The following is a 12232-nucleotide window of genomic DNA, read 5'->3' on the forward strand; positions in this document are numbered from 1 at the left end:
AGGGAGGGTGCTCACCCTCCCCCACTTGGTTGTGGGTCTCCTGTTGAGCACTCCTGGCCCGCTGGCCAACAGGAGGAGGAAGCCAGGCTGCTGGCTGGAGTGTGCGTGGGGAAGCTGAGTTTACTGGAGGAGGAGAGCGGTAGCTGAAAAGCGTGGAAAATCGAGCTCCACACCCCCATTGGGTGCGTCGAGGGAGCCGCAATAACTGCCCCCTCGGGCCGGACCAAGCTAGGGGTGCGCGTCTCCCCCCACCCCCCCCTTCCCGCCAGCCGGGGGGGGGGCGGGCCGGGGGGCCGGGCCCCCCCCCCCCCCGAAGGCCCCCCCCCCCCGGTGTAGCAAGTGTCAGAGGGGAGCTGCAGCCGGCCCCCAGCGAAGTTCAGCAGAAACCGCAGCTAAGCCCCCGAGGCGATGCGACCCCTCTCACCCTGGGCGGTGCTGCAACAGGCGAACTCAGTATTGGGCCTGCATTAGTCCCGCCCCCCCCGTCTGTGGCCGCGTGCCCTGGGCCCGCCCCGGGGGAGAGCGCGGAGAGGTGGCTCTTGGTGCAGTCACGCCTGGTGCTTCCGTCTCTCCCCCTGCTGCTCTGGCCGGTCACGCTGCTGCAGGTCGGCGCCGATACTCTCGGTCCGGGCGCTTCCCCGCCGGGCCGGGGGATTGGCTCTGCGACCGCTTTGTCCCAGAATGCAGCGCATGGCGCGTCATTGAAGAGAGACCATGATGGCGGCGGCCGTGGCTGCGGGGGGGGGCTCCTGAGGTGATCGCCCAGCTGGAGAACGCGGCCAAAGTGCTCATGGTGAGGGCGCCCCCCTGGGCCGGGGAGGTGGGGGCAGACAGCGCCGGGTCCGCGGGCCCATCTTGCCGCCTGCACCGACCCTCTCCCGTCTGCCGTCTTCAGAGCTACCCTAGATGCCCCCCGATGCTTCTGTGCCCCCCCCCCCCCCGAGCTGTTTCCGTGCATAGTTCTCCGGGATACCTTCCCCTGCCTCCTTTATATTACCTTGGCTAGTCTGCCGCCCTCCCCTCAATACCTTTTTCCTTTTAGGTAGTTGCCCCCTCTAACGCTCTTAGCTTCCCTAGGCTCCTTTTTCCCTTCTGACCCCTTCAAAGCACAACCCTCCCCATCCAGGAGCCTGCCACTCTCTAAAGTCTCACTGGAGGGGGGGTGGCCCTTACATGCCTTTATCCCCATGTGCTCCAACCCATCTCCAGCAACCAACATTCTCCACTCTACTGGTCCCTTGTTGCCCTTTTCCCCATGGGAGATCCTTCTTTGTTGGTCCCCTTTACTTGCTCCCCCCCCCCCACTGCCCTCCTGTCACCATCAGTGTTTCCACCACTCCACGGGAAACTAGCAGAGAAATCCCTGCTCCCCCACCTATCTCCTCCTCTCTCACTGCTTGCACAAACTAGTGTGTGTGGGTTACATAAAACATAGCTATAACTGCCTGTTTCAGCTTTCCCTCCTTGCAGTAATGGGAACCGGGAAACCCCAGGGGTGAATTGCAAAATATGTCATAAACAACAAGGAATGTCATATGAGCGGTGTCTGATTTTTAGTAGTGGGTGAAGTGGTCCCTGAACAGTTTGTAATGTGTTCTGTGGTTATAAAGGCTGCATAAAGGTATTGTGTGTGAGATGTATGGAACTAAGACCTTATGAGTGTGACTCTATCTGCCCTGTGTTGTGAAATACACTCAAGGAGTCAAGGGCTTTCTAATGAACAAACAAAAGTACTCCACTTAAAGTACCGGCAGCACTACAACAAAGCTAGTACTTAGTATTTTGATATTTATATAGTGATGGACTGTATAAAAAATCTCTCAGCATAAAACGTTTTGTGAGCTATTGTCTGAGCAGTGGTGTTTTTTTTTTTCCAGAGGTGTTTTTGTTACTTCAATTAATGTGGAATTCGTGAAGGGTAAAAATCCTCAAAGGATTATTAAATATTTATGAAACAAAGCTGGATTAGAACTATGCAGTTATTTAACTGACTTTATTTGTGGTGGTCTGACTTTTTTTCACCATCACTTAACTGAAAATTGCTTTGGTTTTTGGAATTGAATGCTGTGTAATATTGAGTATATGGAGGAGAGAATTTCTGTATATGGAGAAACGTAACTATTTTTTCTAAAACAGAAATAAATGCAAACAACAATCTTTAGGTGTTAGATATTTAAACATCATGTAAAACTGATGAGTGCCTTTTGATTTTTTCTTTATGAAATATTGTACATAAATAGTTTTAAACATAAATCTATTTTAATAATGCTTCTCTGTGAAGATTTTCCTTCAGTGTTATTTTCTGATTACCATTAAAATTCTGACCTTATTGATAATTTGAATGACTTTGACAATTTGGTGGGAATTCAGTGGAGCTGAACACAATTTAATTAAGAGTCTGGCTGAAATATTTAATATTTATACTAAAGTAGTGCCCAGAGGCTGCATGGTATGAGGTATTGTGCACATACTGAGACTGTCTCTACACCAATTACAGTAGTTAATCTAATCTCTTGTAAATTAAACTAACTTGAATTAAGACCACTTTAATTCTGAATAAGATAGTCCACACAGGGATTGAATGTGATGAAACAAATCTGTTTTAAATTCACACCTTTAGTTAATTTTGGATTAATTTTCCTGAGTGTTCCCTTTAAGTTAAACCCTGAGAACTTAATCCCATAAACTCACATCTTTATGCATGTGAGTAATCCCTTTGAATTACTCATCTGTATAACTGTTTGAAGCATCATGGACTAAAAAAGTTAAATGTGTATTCCCAGACAAAAAACTGCAAATTTAATTAAAATGGCCAAACAAAGCTCTTGTCTTTGGAAATGTATCAAAATAGCTATTCTGGAGTAATTATTCCAGAATAACTCCCCATGTGGGCACTCTTAGGCCTGGGCTACACTGGGGGGGGGGGGCGGGGATCGATTTTAGTTGTGCAGCTTTGGCTACGTGAATAATGTAGCTGAAGTTGATGTACTTAGATTTACCATGGTGTCTTCACCGCGGTGAGTCAACTGCTGCCACTCCCCTGTCGACTCCGCCTGCGCCTCTCGCTGACCTGGAGTACAGGAATTGACGGGAGAGTGCTCGGGGGGTCGATTTATTTCGTCTAGCCTAGACGTGCTAAATCGACCCCTGCTGGATCGATCGCTGCCCGCTGATCCACCCTTAGTGTGGAGTAAGTGTGTCTACATGGACTTATTTTGGGACGCTCTTATTCCAGACTGACTGTCCACATGGGGAAGTTCTTCAAGAATAACTCTTCTGGAGTAGTTATTTTGGTAAATTTCCAAGCGTAGACAAGTCCTTAATAGGAAACATTACAAAAAATAAATACCAAGAATTATAGATAAAATATAACAATTAGAAATATGCAAATAGTAGTAAATTAAGGTAATGTATATTTAAGATTTGAATTATGTTACATCTCATACACGTGCTTGTGAAACTCATGAGTAATATTAGACATTCAGCTACCAATCTTAGACTCCCTTTTTTGAGCATATCTGATTATGGTGGTAGAAGGACTCAGTTGTATAAGGGCAGTTTAATAATAGAAGTGTATTGTTATTATGTTAGATGTTACAGGCAGGACTGGGGCAGGGGAGAGAGATGATTAGGAGGCTTTTTTTTTAGGTGAGTACCATTAACTTTTGCAGCTTAAAAACAAGTTTCTAGTTGCATGTTGTAGAATATAACCTTCCAAATGTTTACCTGAATTTACACTAGCAAATGTAGTATCTGATTGTCAGTATCATGTAGTTTCCCTGTGCTAGTGGTAGTGTAAATGTTAGTGTAGACTGGCTGAGGCACTTTCATATGAAGCTTTCATTAAAGTGGTGGTAAAAATACGTGAGTCCTGTTTATGGTAAAAAGAAGAACAGGAGTACTTGTGGCACCTTAGAGACTAACAAATTTATTAGAGCATAAGCTTTCGTGGACTACAGCCCACTTCTTCGGATGCATATCAGTACTCCTGTTCTTCTTTTTGCGGATACAGACTAACACGGCTGTTACTCTGAAACTGTTTATGGTAGTGCTTACACAGATATAGAAAAATGGGCAATACATTCACTCTTGAATATACAGCTTTAGTACCTCTGCTGCTACTCAGCATTTTCAAGATGTAGTAGAATGAAAACTGATCAGACTTTTATCTGTTTTCACTACTGTTACTGGAAACCTTGTGGAAAAGATTTAAACTGACAAGAATTAGGTCCATTTTATTCTGATGCAGAAGGCTAGGGTAGGGGAGACAGAGGCGTCCAGGCACTAAAGCTATTCATGGGGGATTTGGAGGTTGGAGGGAGGGGTAAATTAGCAGACACCACCATCACAGCAGCCAGGAGGCTCTCTCTAATGCTCCTTTCCCGCTCCAGTAATCAGAGGGTATTTTACGTGATGGAGGGGAGAATTCAAATTGTTCAGACAACTCTGATTTGAAAGATAGGATCCCAAAGCTGGGCCCAGGGACAGCATGATGAAAGGAATCCCAGAAATTGTGGAAGCGCAGTTTGTATCTCTCCAGGAAATTACTCCTGGTCAGTGAGGTAAATTTTTCAAGTCATTTGCGTATAAAGAGCATGATGAATGAGGGCGGGAGTCTGTGTGAATGGATTGTCCACATCCACAGCTTCACACGCATGGAAGAAACAAGTGGAGAGCCATTGATGGAGGCGGGGTGGGGGGGAATAGGAAAAAAAAGTATTGAAATGTTTGTGTGAGAAGCTAATGGACAGGAGGTGAAACTGGCATTATTAGTGGAGATAAGCAGGTGGGACCCTGCAATAAGAGATGAATGGGCAAACAAGGAGGAGATGAGTTATGAACAACCTTGTAGGTGAGGGCAAGAAGGTTGAACTTATCTGCCTCGTAACTTGGGGGGGGGTGATTGGATAGGTGGCAATGGAGAGATTTAGAAGAGTGTTGTGATGTGTTCAAGTATCAGAGGGGTAGCCGTGTTAGTCTGAGGTTCTTACCCACGAAAGCTTATGCTCCCAGTACTTCTGTTAGTCTCAAAGGTGATGTGTTCAGTGTGTCAGACAAGGAAGATGGTCTTAGCAGCTGTATTTTATATGGATTAGAAGGGGGCGATATGGATGTCAAAGAGATTCATGTGCTGAAATTACTATTTTAAATATCTTTTGACTTTATCCTTTAAAAAGTGGAAGTTAAATCCTATTGAGGAAAATAGAAAGGAGCACAAACTTTGGCAAGCGAAGTGTAAAAATATAATTAGGAAGGCCAAAAAAGAATTTAAAGAACTGCTAGCCAAAGGCTCAAAAAGTAATAGCAAATTTTTTTTTAAGTACATCAGAAGCAGGAAGCCTGCGAAACAACCAGTGGGCCCACTGGACAATCGAGATGCTAAAGGAGCACTCAAGGATAAGGCCATTGCAAAGAATTCATTTAGTTTCTCTTCATCGGTCTTACTGTTGAGGATGTGAGGGAGATTCCCAAACCTGAGCCATTCTTTTTAGGTGACAAATCTGAGGAACTGTCCCAGATTGAGATGTCATTAGAGGAGGTTTTGGAACAAATTGATAAACTAAACAGTAATAAATCAGCAGAATCAGATGGCATTCACCCATGAGTTCTGAAAGAACTCAAATGTGAAATTGCAGAACTACTAACTGTGGTATGTAATATCATTTAAACCAGCTTCTGTACCAGATGACTGGAGGATAGCTAATGTGACACTAATTTTTAAAAAAGGCTCCAGAGGCGATCCTGGCAATTACAGCCCGGGAAGCCTGATTTCAGTACGAGGCAAACTGGTTGAAACTATAGTAAAGAACAGAATTATTAGACGCATAGATGACCATGATTTACTAGAATTCTTTGAGGGGGTCAACGAGCATGTGGACAAGGGTGATCCAGTTGATATAGTGTAGTTAGATTTTCAAAAAGCTTTTGACAAAGTCCCTCACCAAAGGCTCTTAAGCAAAGTAAGCTGTCATGGGATAAGAGGGAAGGTCCTCTAATGGATTGGTAACTGGTTAAAAGTTAGGAAACAAAGGGTAGGAATAAATGTTCAGTTTTGAGAATGGAGAGAGGTAAATAATGGTGTCCCCCAAGGGTCTGTACTGGGATCAGTACTATTCAACATATTCATAAATGATCTGGAAAAAGGAATAAACAAAAGGTGGCAAAATTTGCAGATGATACAAAACTACTCAAGGTAGCAAAGTCCAAAGCAGACTGTGGAGAGTAACAAAGGGATCTCACTAAACTGGGTGAGTGGGCAACATAATGGCAGATGAAATTCAATGTTGATAAATGCAAAGTAATGCATATTAGAAAACATAATCCCAACTATACATATAAAATGATGGGGGCTAACTTAGCTGTTACCTCTCAAGAAAGAGATCTTGGAGTCATTGTGGATAGTTATCTGAAAACATCCACTCCATGTGCAGCGGCAGTCAAAAAAACTAATCATTAAGAAAACAGATAGACAATAAGACAGAAAATATCATATTGCCTCTATATAAATCCATGGTACGCCCACATCTTGAATACTGCGTGAAGATGTGGTCACCCCATCTCAAAAAAGATATATTGGAGTTGGAAAAAATTCAGAAAAGGGCAATAAAAATGATCAAGGGTATGGAACAGCTTCCATGTGAGGAGAGATTAATCAGACTAGAACTTTTCATCTTGGAAAAGATTACGACTAAGGAGGGGATGTGATAGATGTCTATAAAATCGTGACTGGTGTGGAGAAAATAAATAAGGAAGTGTTATTAACTCCTTCTCATAACACAAGAATTAGGGGTCACCAAATGAAATTAATAGGCAGCAGGTTTAAAACAAATAAAAGGAAGTATTTCTTCACACAACTCAGTCAACCTGTGGAACTCCTTGCCAGAGAATGTTGTGAAGGCCAAAACTATAACAGGGTTCAAAAAAGAACTAGATAAATTCATGGAGGATAGGTCCATCAATGGCTGTTATCCGGGATGAGCAGGGATGGTGTCCCTAGCCTCTGTTTGCCAGAAGCTGAGAATGGGCGACGGGGTGGATCACTTGATGATTACCTGTTCTGTTCATTCCCTCTGGGGCACCTGGCATTGGCCACAGTCGGAAGATAGGATACTGAGCTAAATGGACCTCTGATCTGACCCAGTATGGCTGTTCTTATGTTCATATTTAAATATTGTGTTTCTTGCAGGGCAGAGTTTAGACATTCTGATAAGTTTATTAATTTTTATACTTGTAGATCTTTCTTGAGAGAATGTATAAACTGTAAAGAAATTCAAATAGTGTAGTAGATTACAGTAATCTCTCTACTTTTTAAATGTTTTTTTTAAAATTAGCATTCTTGATATTTATTGTTACTTTAAGTTAATGAAGTGTTTTTTCGGTGGGGATTTCCTTTTTTCCTTTGGTTTGTTTTAAATTAACATAAGGTATATTAAGAGTATTAATTAGTCATCTGCACTACTTAAAAACTCCCCATGAACTCCTGCAAACACTGCAGCCCGTAAAAAATTGATGAGATCCCAGTCTTTTCTCTTGCTAAGTTCCTCTTTCTGTCCCTACATATTAAAATAAATCTGGCTGCTCTTATATCAATAAACTCTATTCTGGTGGTGCTTTTAAACCATGGGTGGGCAAACTATGGCCCGCAGGCCGGATCTGGCCCCTCAGGGCTTTGGATCCGGCCCACGGGATTGCCCCCCATGGCACTGCTGGCTTGGCGCTGCTCTCAGAAGCAGTCCCCGGGCTGGGGGGCAGAGGGCTCCGTGTGCGTTGCCCTTGCCTCCAGGCACTGCCCCCTCCCCCCCCCCCCCGCAGCTCCCATTGGCTGGGAATGGGGAACCGCGGCCAATGGGAGCTTCGGGGGAGGTACCTGGAGGCGCGGCAAGGGCAGTGCATGCAGAGCCCTCTGCCCCATCATCCCCCAGGGGCCGCAGCGCTTCCTGGAGCGGCATGGGACTGGGGACAGGGCAGGCAGGCAGGGAGCCTGCCCTGGCCCTGATGTGCGCCACTGCAGGGGAGAGGTGTGTGGGAGAATGGGGACTGCTTGTAAGTGGCAGTTCATAACAGTGGAAGAGCAGCTTTGCTATAGTTAAGGTTCAGATTCACTGTTCAGGAATCTGATAGGATTTTTAGAAGGGCTTTATTTGGAGAACACCTTGCTCAAATAGTCATCATGACTTTTCTAAATGGTCTAAAATCCAGATGCTGACTCAGGTTGCCTTGAAAATTGTTATGCCGTGTGGTGGTGGGGTCCTGGGTAGGATAAGTGAACCAAATTTGGGATTATTTGAGCAAGGTGTTCTCCAAATAAAGCCCTTCTAAAAATCCTATCAGATTCCTTTTGTAGTTGTGTTGCTTTTTTGCACACACATGGGGCTCAAACTATTCCTCTAATCCTCCTGAAATTTATATCACCTGCTCAGGATTTATCTCAGCTACGGCACGGCATCCACTATCCCTCTGGAGAAGCAATATTTCAAAAATTATTGAGGGTAAAGTTGGGAACTCCAGCATGGATTGACTCAAACTGATGCACCAAAGAGAATGAAATAATTATGTGCAGTAAAAGTAGGACTCTGTTGCAGGCCAGGAGGTTTGCAGGCAGCCTGACATTAAAGTAAACAGGTGGCTCAAAGTGACATGCTATAGTCATTGAACTTGAGCAGCATACATGCACTGTGAGTTTAAGGCCTTGGCTACACTCGCGGATTCACAGCGCTGCTGCGGCAGCACTGTGAAGCGCAAGTGTAGTCGCGCTGCACAGAGCTCTCTCGCAGAGCTCTCTCGCAGCGCTGCAAGTACTCCACCTCTCCGAGGGGAATAGCTTGCAGCGCTGCGAGCGAGCGTGCAGCGCTGCAGGCGCTGATTACACTGGCGCTTTACAGCGCTGCGCTCGGGGGGTGTTTTTTCACACCCCTGAGCTCAGCAAGTGCAGCGCTGTGAATTGCCAGTGTAGCCAAGGCCTGAGTTCTACCTTTGGCAGATTCTTGAGAATGTGTTGTGCACATTACTTGCTTTTTACTTGGATTCTCCAGCATCTCCTTTTGAAAGTTTTGCCCTGAGACAAAGATGTTTAAAACTGTTCTAAAATCCACATACATACTCCAGTTTTATGTAGAGGTATTGTAAAGAAAAAATAGCATTAATTAAATAGAGGGAAGATGGAAAAACTCTTGTGAGCTGTTAGGATAATGAAATCATGACTCCTGCTCCTCAACCTTTCCCTGAACAACAGTATTCTGTGGTCGAAGAAAAGCAAGTTACTGAGTCATTTTGTCTAGTGGTTCCTGATACGTTCCCTACTTAGCGAGAGCTGTTTAAAATGTTTTCAGGTTCTTACTACTTACAATATTTCTAGGGAAAATCTACGACGCTGTCCTTCAAGAAATTTATAGCATGGACTGCCATTGCGATCAGTTATTGGGTGGTACAGTTTAGAAATATTTCAAAAGCTATCGTGTTACAAAAGCTTCTTAGAGACCATAAGCATCTGTGTGCGCTATTGCTTCATCAAAAGCTGTTTGGAGTGACACACACTGAGCAATTTACTCGGTGGTTTAAGGGAACAATTGCTGTCCCTAGAATCCGAGCACAATGAGTTAAACTCTTTTGCTCAGGTCAGAGGCACTGACTTCCCGAGTTCCTGGGATGTGCTCGACCCCCGCTCTGCTCCAGGCCTCGACCTCACTCCACCCCTTCCCCCAAGAACCAACCCTGCCCCGTTCCGCCCCCTCCCCTGCCCTCACTCTGCCTCTGCCCTGCCTCTTCCTGTTCCTTTCTGCCCTCACTCCTCTCCCTCCCATCCAGCACCTCCTGCACACAGCTGAACAGCTGATCACCGGTGGCTGGGAAGTGCTGGGAGGAGGGGGAGGAGCTGATCAGTGGGGCTGCTGGTAGGTGTTGAGCACCCACTATTTTTTTTCCATGGGTGCTCCAGCCCCGGAGCACCCACTGAGTCAGCACCTATGGCTCAAGTGATTTGTTTGCTGTGCATATTAGTGTTCTCAGCCTGCCTTTCTGCTTGGTGTCTAGGACCACAATCAAGCTCCTTTTGGAAGCTGTAGAACTTCAGCTTTCTACAAATGCACCCTCAGTGCAATCTACGTGAGTCCCTCCTTGGGACAGCTTGTTGGGCTGTACTGTGTCCGGGAGACAAAGCCAGCTGATGCCTCCCTTCCATGGGTTGGAGGGCTGGGGAGGAAGCATTGAGCTGATCTGGACAGACACAGACTAGAGACAAGGAGATAATGCAGGGGCAGGGAAGGAACCAACCTGCAGTCACTATCTTTTGTGCCTGGGGTAATCATTGCCAAGGAGCCAGAAGCAGTGGATGCGGAGAACTGGGCTGTAGTACGTAGGGATGCTGAGAGAATTTCTTTGTATTATATATTTTTAAATAATTTAACACCCTGTAAACTTAGCACAGAGTTAAGATTGCTCAGTGCTGCCTATGCCCTTCCAGAATGTGAAGAATGACTAAACCTATGCCTCTGAAACCCAGAAATTACAAAGTTAAGGTACATGCTAACCATGCAATGCAACCTTAACTCTGCACCTCAGAGATGGCAATAGCCACTTGAAATGGTTCAGTAAGGGTGGTGCAAAGGTTGAACTACCTAAGGAAGTGGTGGACTCTCTGTTCCTTGAAGTCTTCAAATCAAGACTGGATGCCTTTCTGAAAAATATGCTTTTGTCAAATACATGTTATTGGGCTCAGAAAAGAAGTAACTGGATTAAATTATTTGGCCTGTGTTTAGCAAGAGGTCAGATGAGATAATCTAATGATACCTTCTGGGGTCTTAAAAATCTATTAATCTATAATAAGTGGACTTAAGTAAGGACTAAAAATATGACACTGTTTTGAGTTCTACAGGATTGAATTCCAGTATTTGTCAGCATGCACTCCAGCATGCTCACAGTGTTAGGTGCAGCTGTATTGATTAGTCGAGGGGTTAGCTGGAGCAGGTTGGCAGAATTATCCCTGTAATATGACAGTAGGTGCACGTGTACCTTGAGAGATCAAGTAAGAGCTCTCCCGTCGACCTAAAAAACCCCAACTCTGCAAGCAGCATAAGCTATATTGTAAGGAGAAACTCTCCCGCCAACATAGCGCTGTGCACACGAGCGCTTATGTCAGTGTAACTTATGTTGCTCGGAGGGGTGTGTGGAATATTCATAGCCCCCACCCCCAAGTGACGTAAGTTTTGCTGACGTAGGCTGTAGTGTAGACATAGCCTTAGCCAAATCCCAGAGACTACTCCATTCTCATTCTCGATGGCTCGGTGCCTTTTCACGCTAGTGATGGTTCTTTGTCTTTAAAATCTGTTGTCTGTTGGCTTTTATGGCACTGTTTACTCATTGCTTTTTCCTTACCTCTTCAGTTACTTCTTCACTGTCTTATTTGATGAGTCTTCCATTTCCCCTCTCTTTCAGTAGACATCCCCCAAAACTCTGCCCTTGGGGCCCCCTACACTTCTTTCATCCACAAGCAGGGATTAAAATGCCATCTTTAAGCTGATGTTACTCTTTCTGCTCTTAAGGCCAGTCGTCATTTTGCTCTGTCCTATCTGTCAGATCTATTAATTACTGAGTCAATGACTCCCACCTTTTGCTCTGCCAATGTCAGCCTTGATTGCCCCTTCTTTTCTTCTCCTTCAAGCTCTGTCACTTTCCCTTTTGATAGCTTCCTATATTACAAAATAGTTTTGCATCATTGTCAAGGAAATGTACCAGCCAAGTACAAAATCTGTTGGTTCAGCTTTTACTGTAATGACTGATAATAAACAACTAAAGATACATTGCTCACTATGTCTACAAACAAACAAATTCTTCCCCAGGGAGATAGAGAGGCTTAATTCTAAAGCCTTTATTTTGCTAGGCTGTTTTAAGTGGGATTAATAACAGGTGTTCGGTAACTTGACTACAATGAATTGTACATCAGGGGAGAATGTGTTGAAATGAGAGGAGACAATAGTTGCTATTTTGGAGCTATCCTAATGCTCAAATTACAACCATTTTCTCTGGATACCAAAAAAAAAAAGTCTGGTGAAGAAATTTAATATTGAACTGTGGCCAAGATTTTTTTTTTTTTTAAAGTGTCAAGTATCAGAGGGGTAGCCGTGTTAGTCTGAATCTGTAAAAAGCAACAGAGGGTCCTGTGGCACCTGTTAGTCTCAAAGGTGCCACAGGACCCTCTGTTGCTTTTTTTAAAGTGGGTGCCTAAATCCTAATTTCA

General features: G+C 44.6%; 1 protein-coding gene across 1 annotated transcript in view; it reads left to right on the forward strand.

Moving 5' to 3' along the window:
* Positions 1 to 511: 511 nt before the first annotated feature.
* Positions 512 to 12232, forward strand: part of XPO4 (exportin 4) — a 153786-nt gene continuing 142065 nt past the window's right edge. The window contains exon 1 of the mRNA XM_034758775.1: positions 512 to 793. Coding sequence (XP_034614666.1) covers positions 791 to 793 — 3 coding nt within the window. The 5' untranslated portion in view covers positions 512 to 790. The remainder of the gene's footprint in view (positions 794 to 12232) is intronic.

Source organism: Trachemys scripta, chromosome 1 (genome assembly GCF_013100865.1).
Source record: "Trachemys scripta elegans isolate TJP31775 chromosome 1, CAS_Tse_1.0, whole genome shotgun sequence".
Classification (NCBI taxonomy): Eukaryota; Metazoa; Chordata; order Testudines; family Emydidae; genus Trachemys; species Trachemys scripta.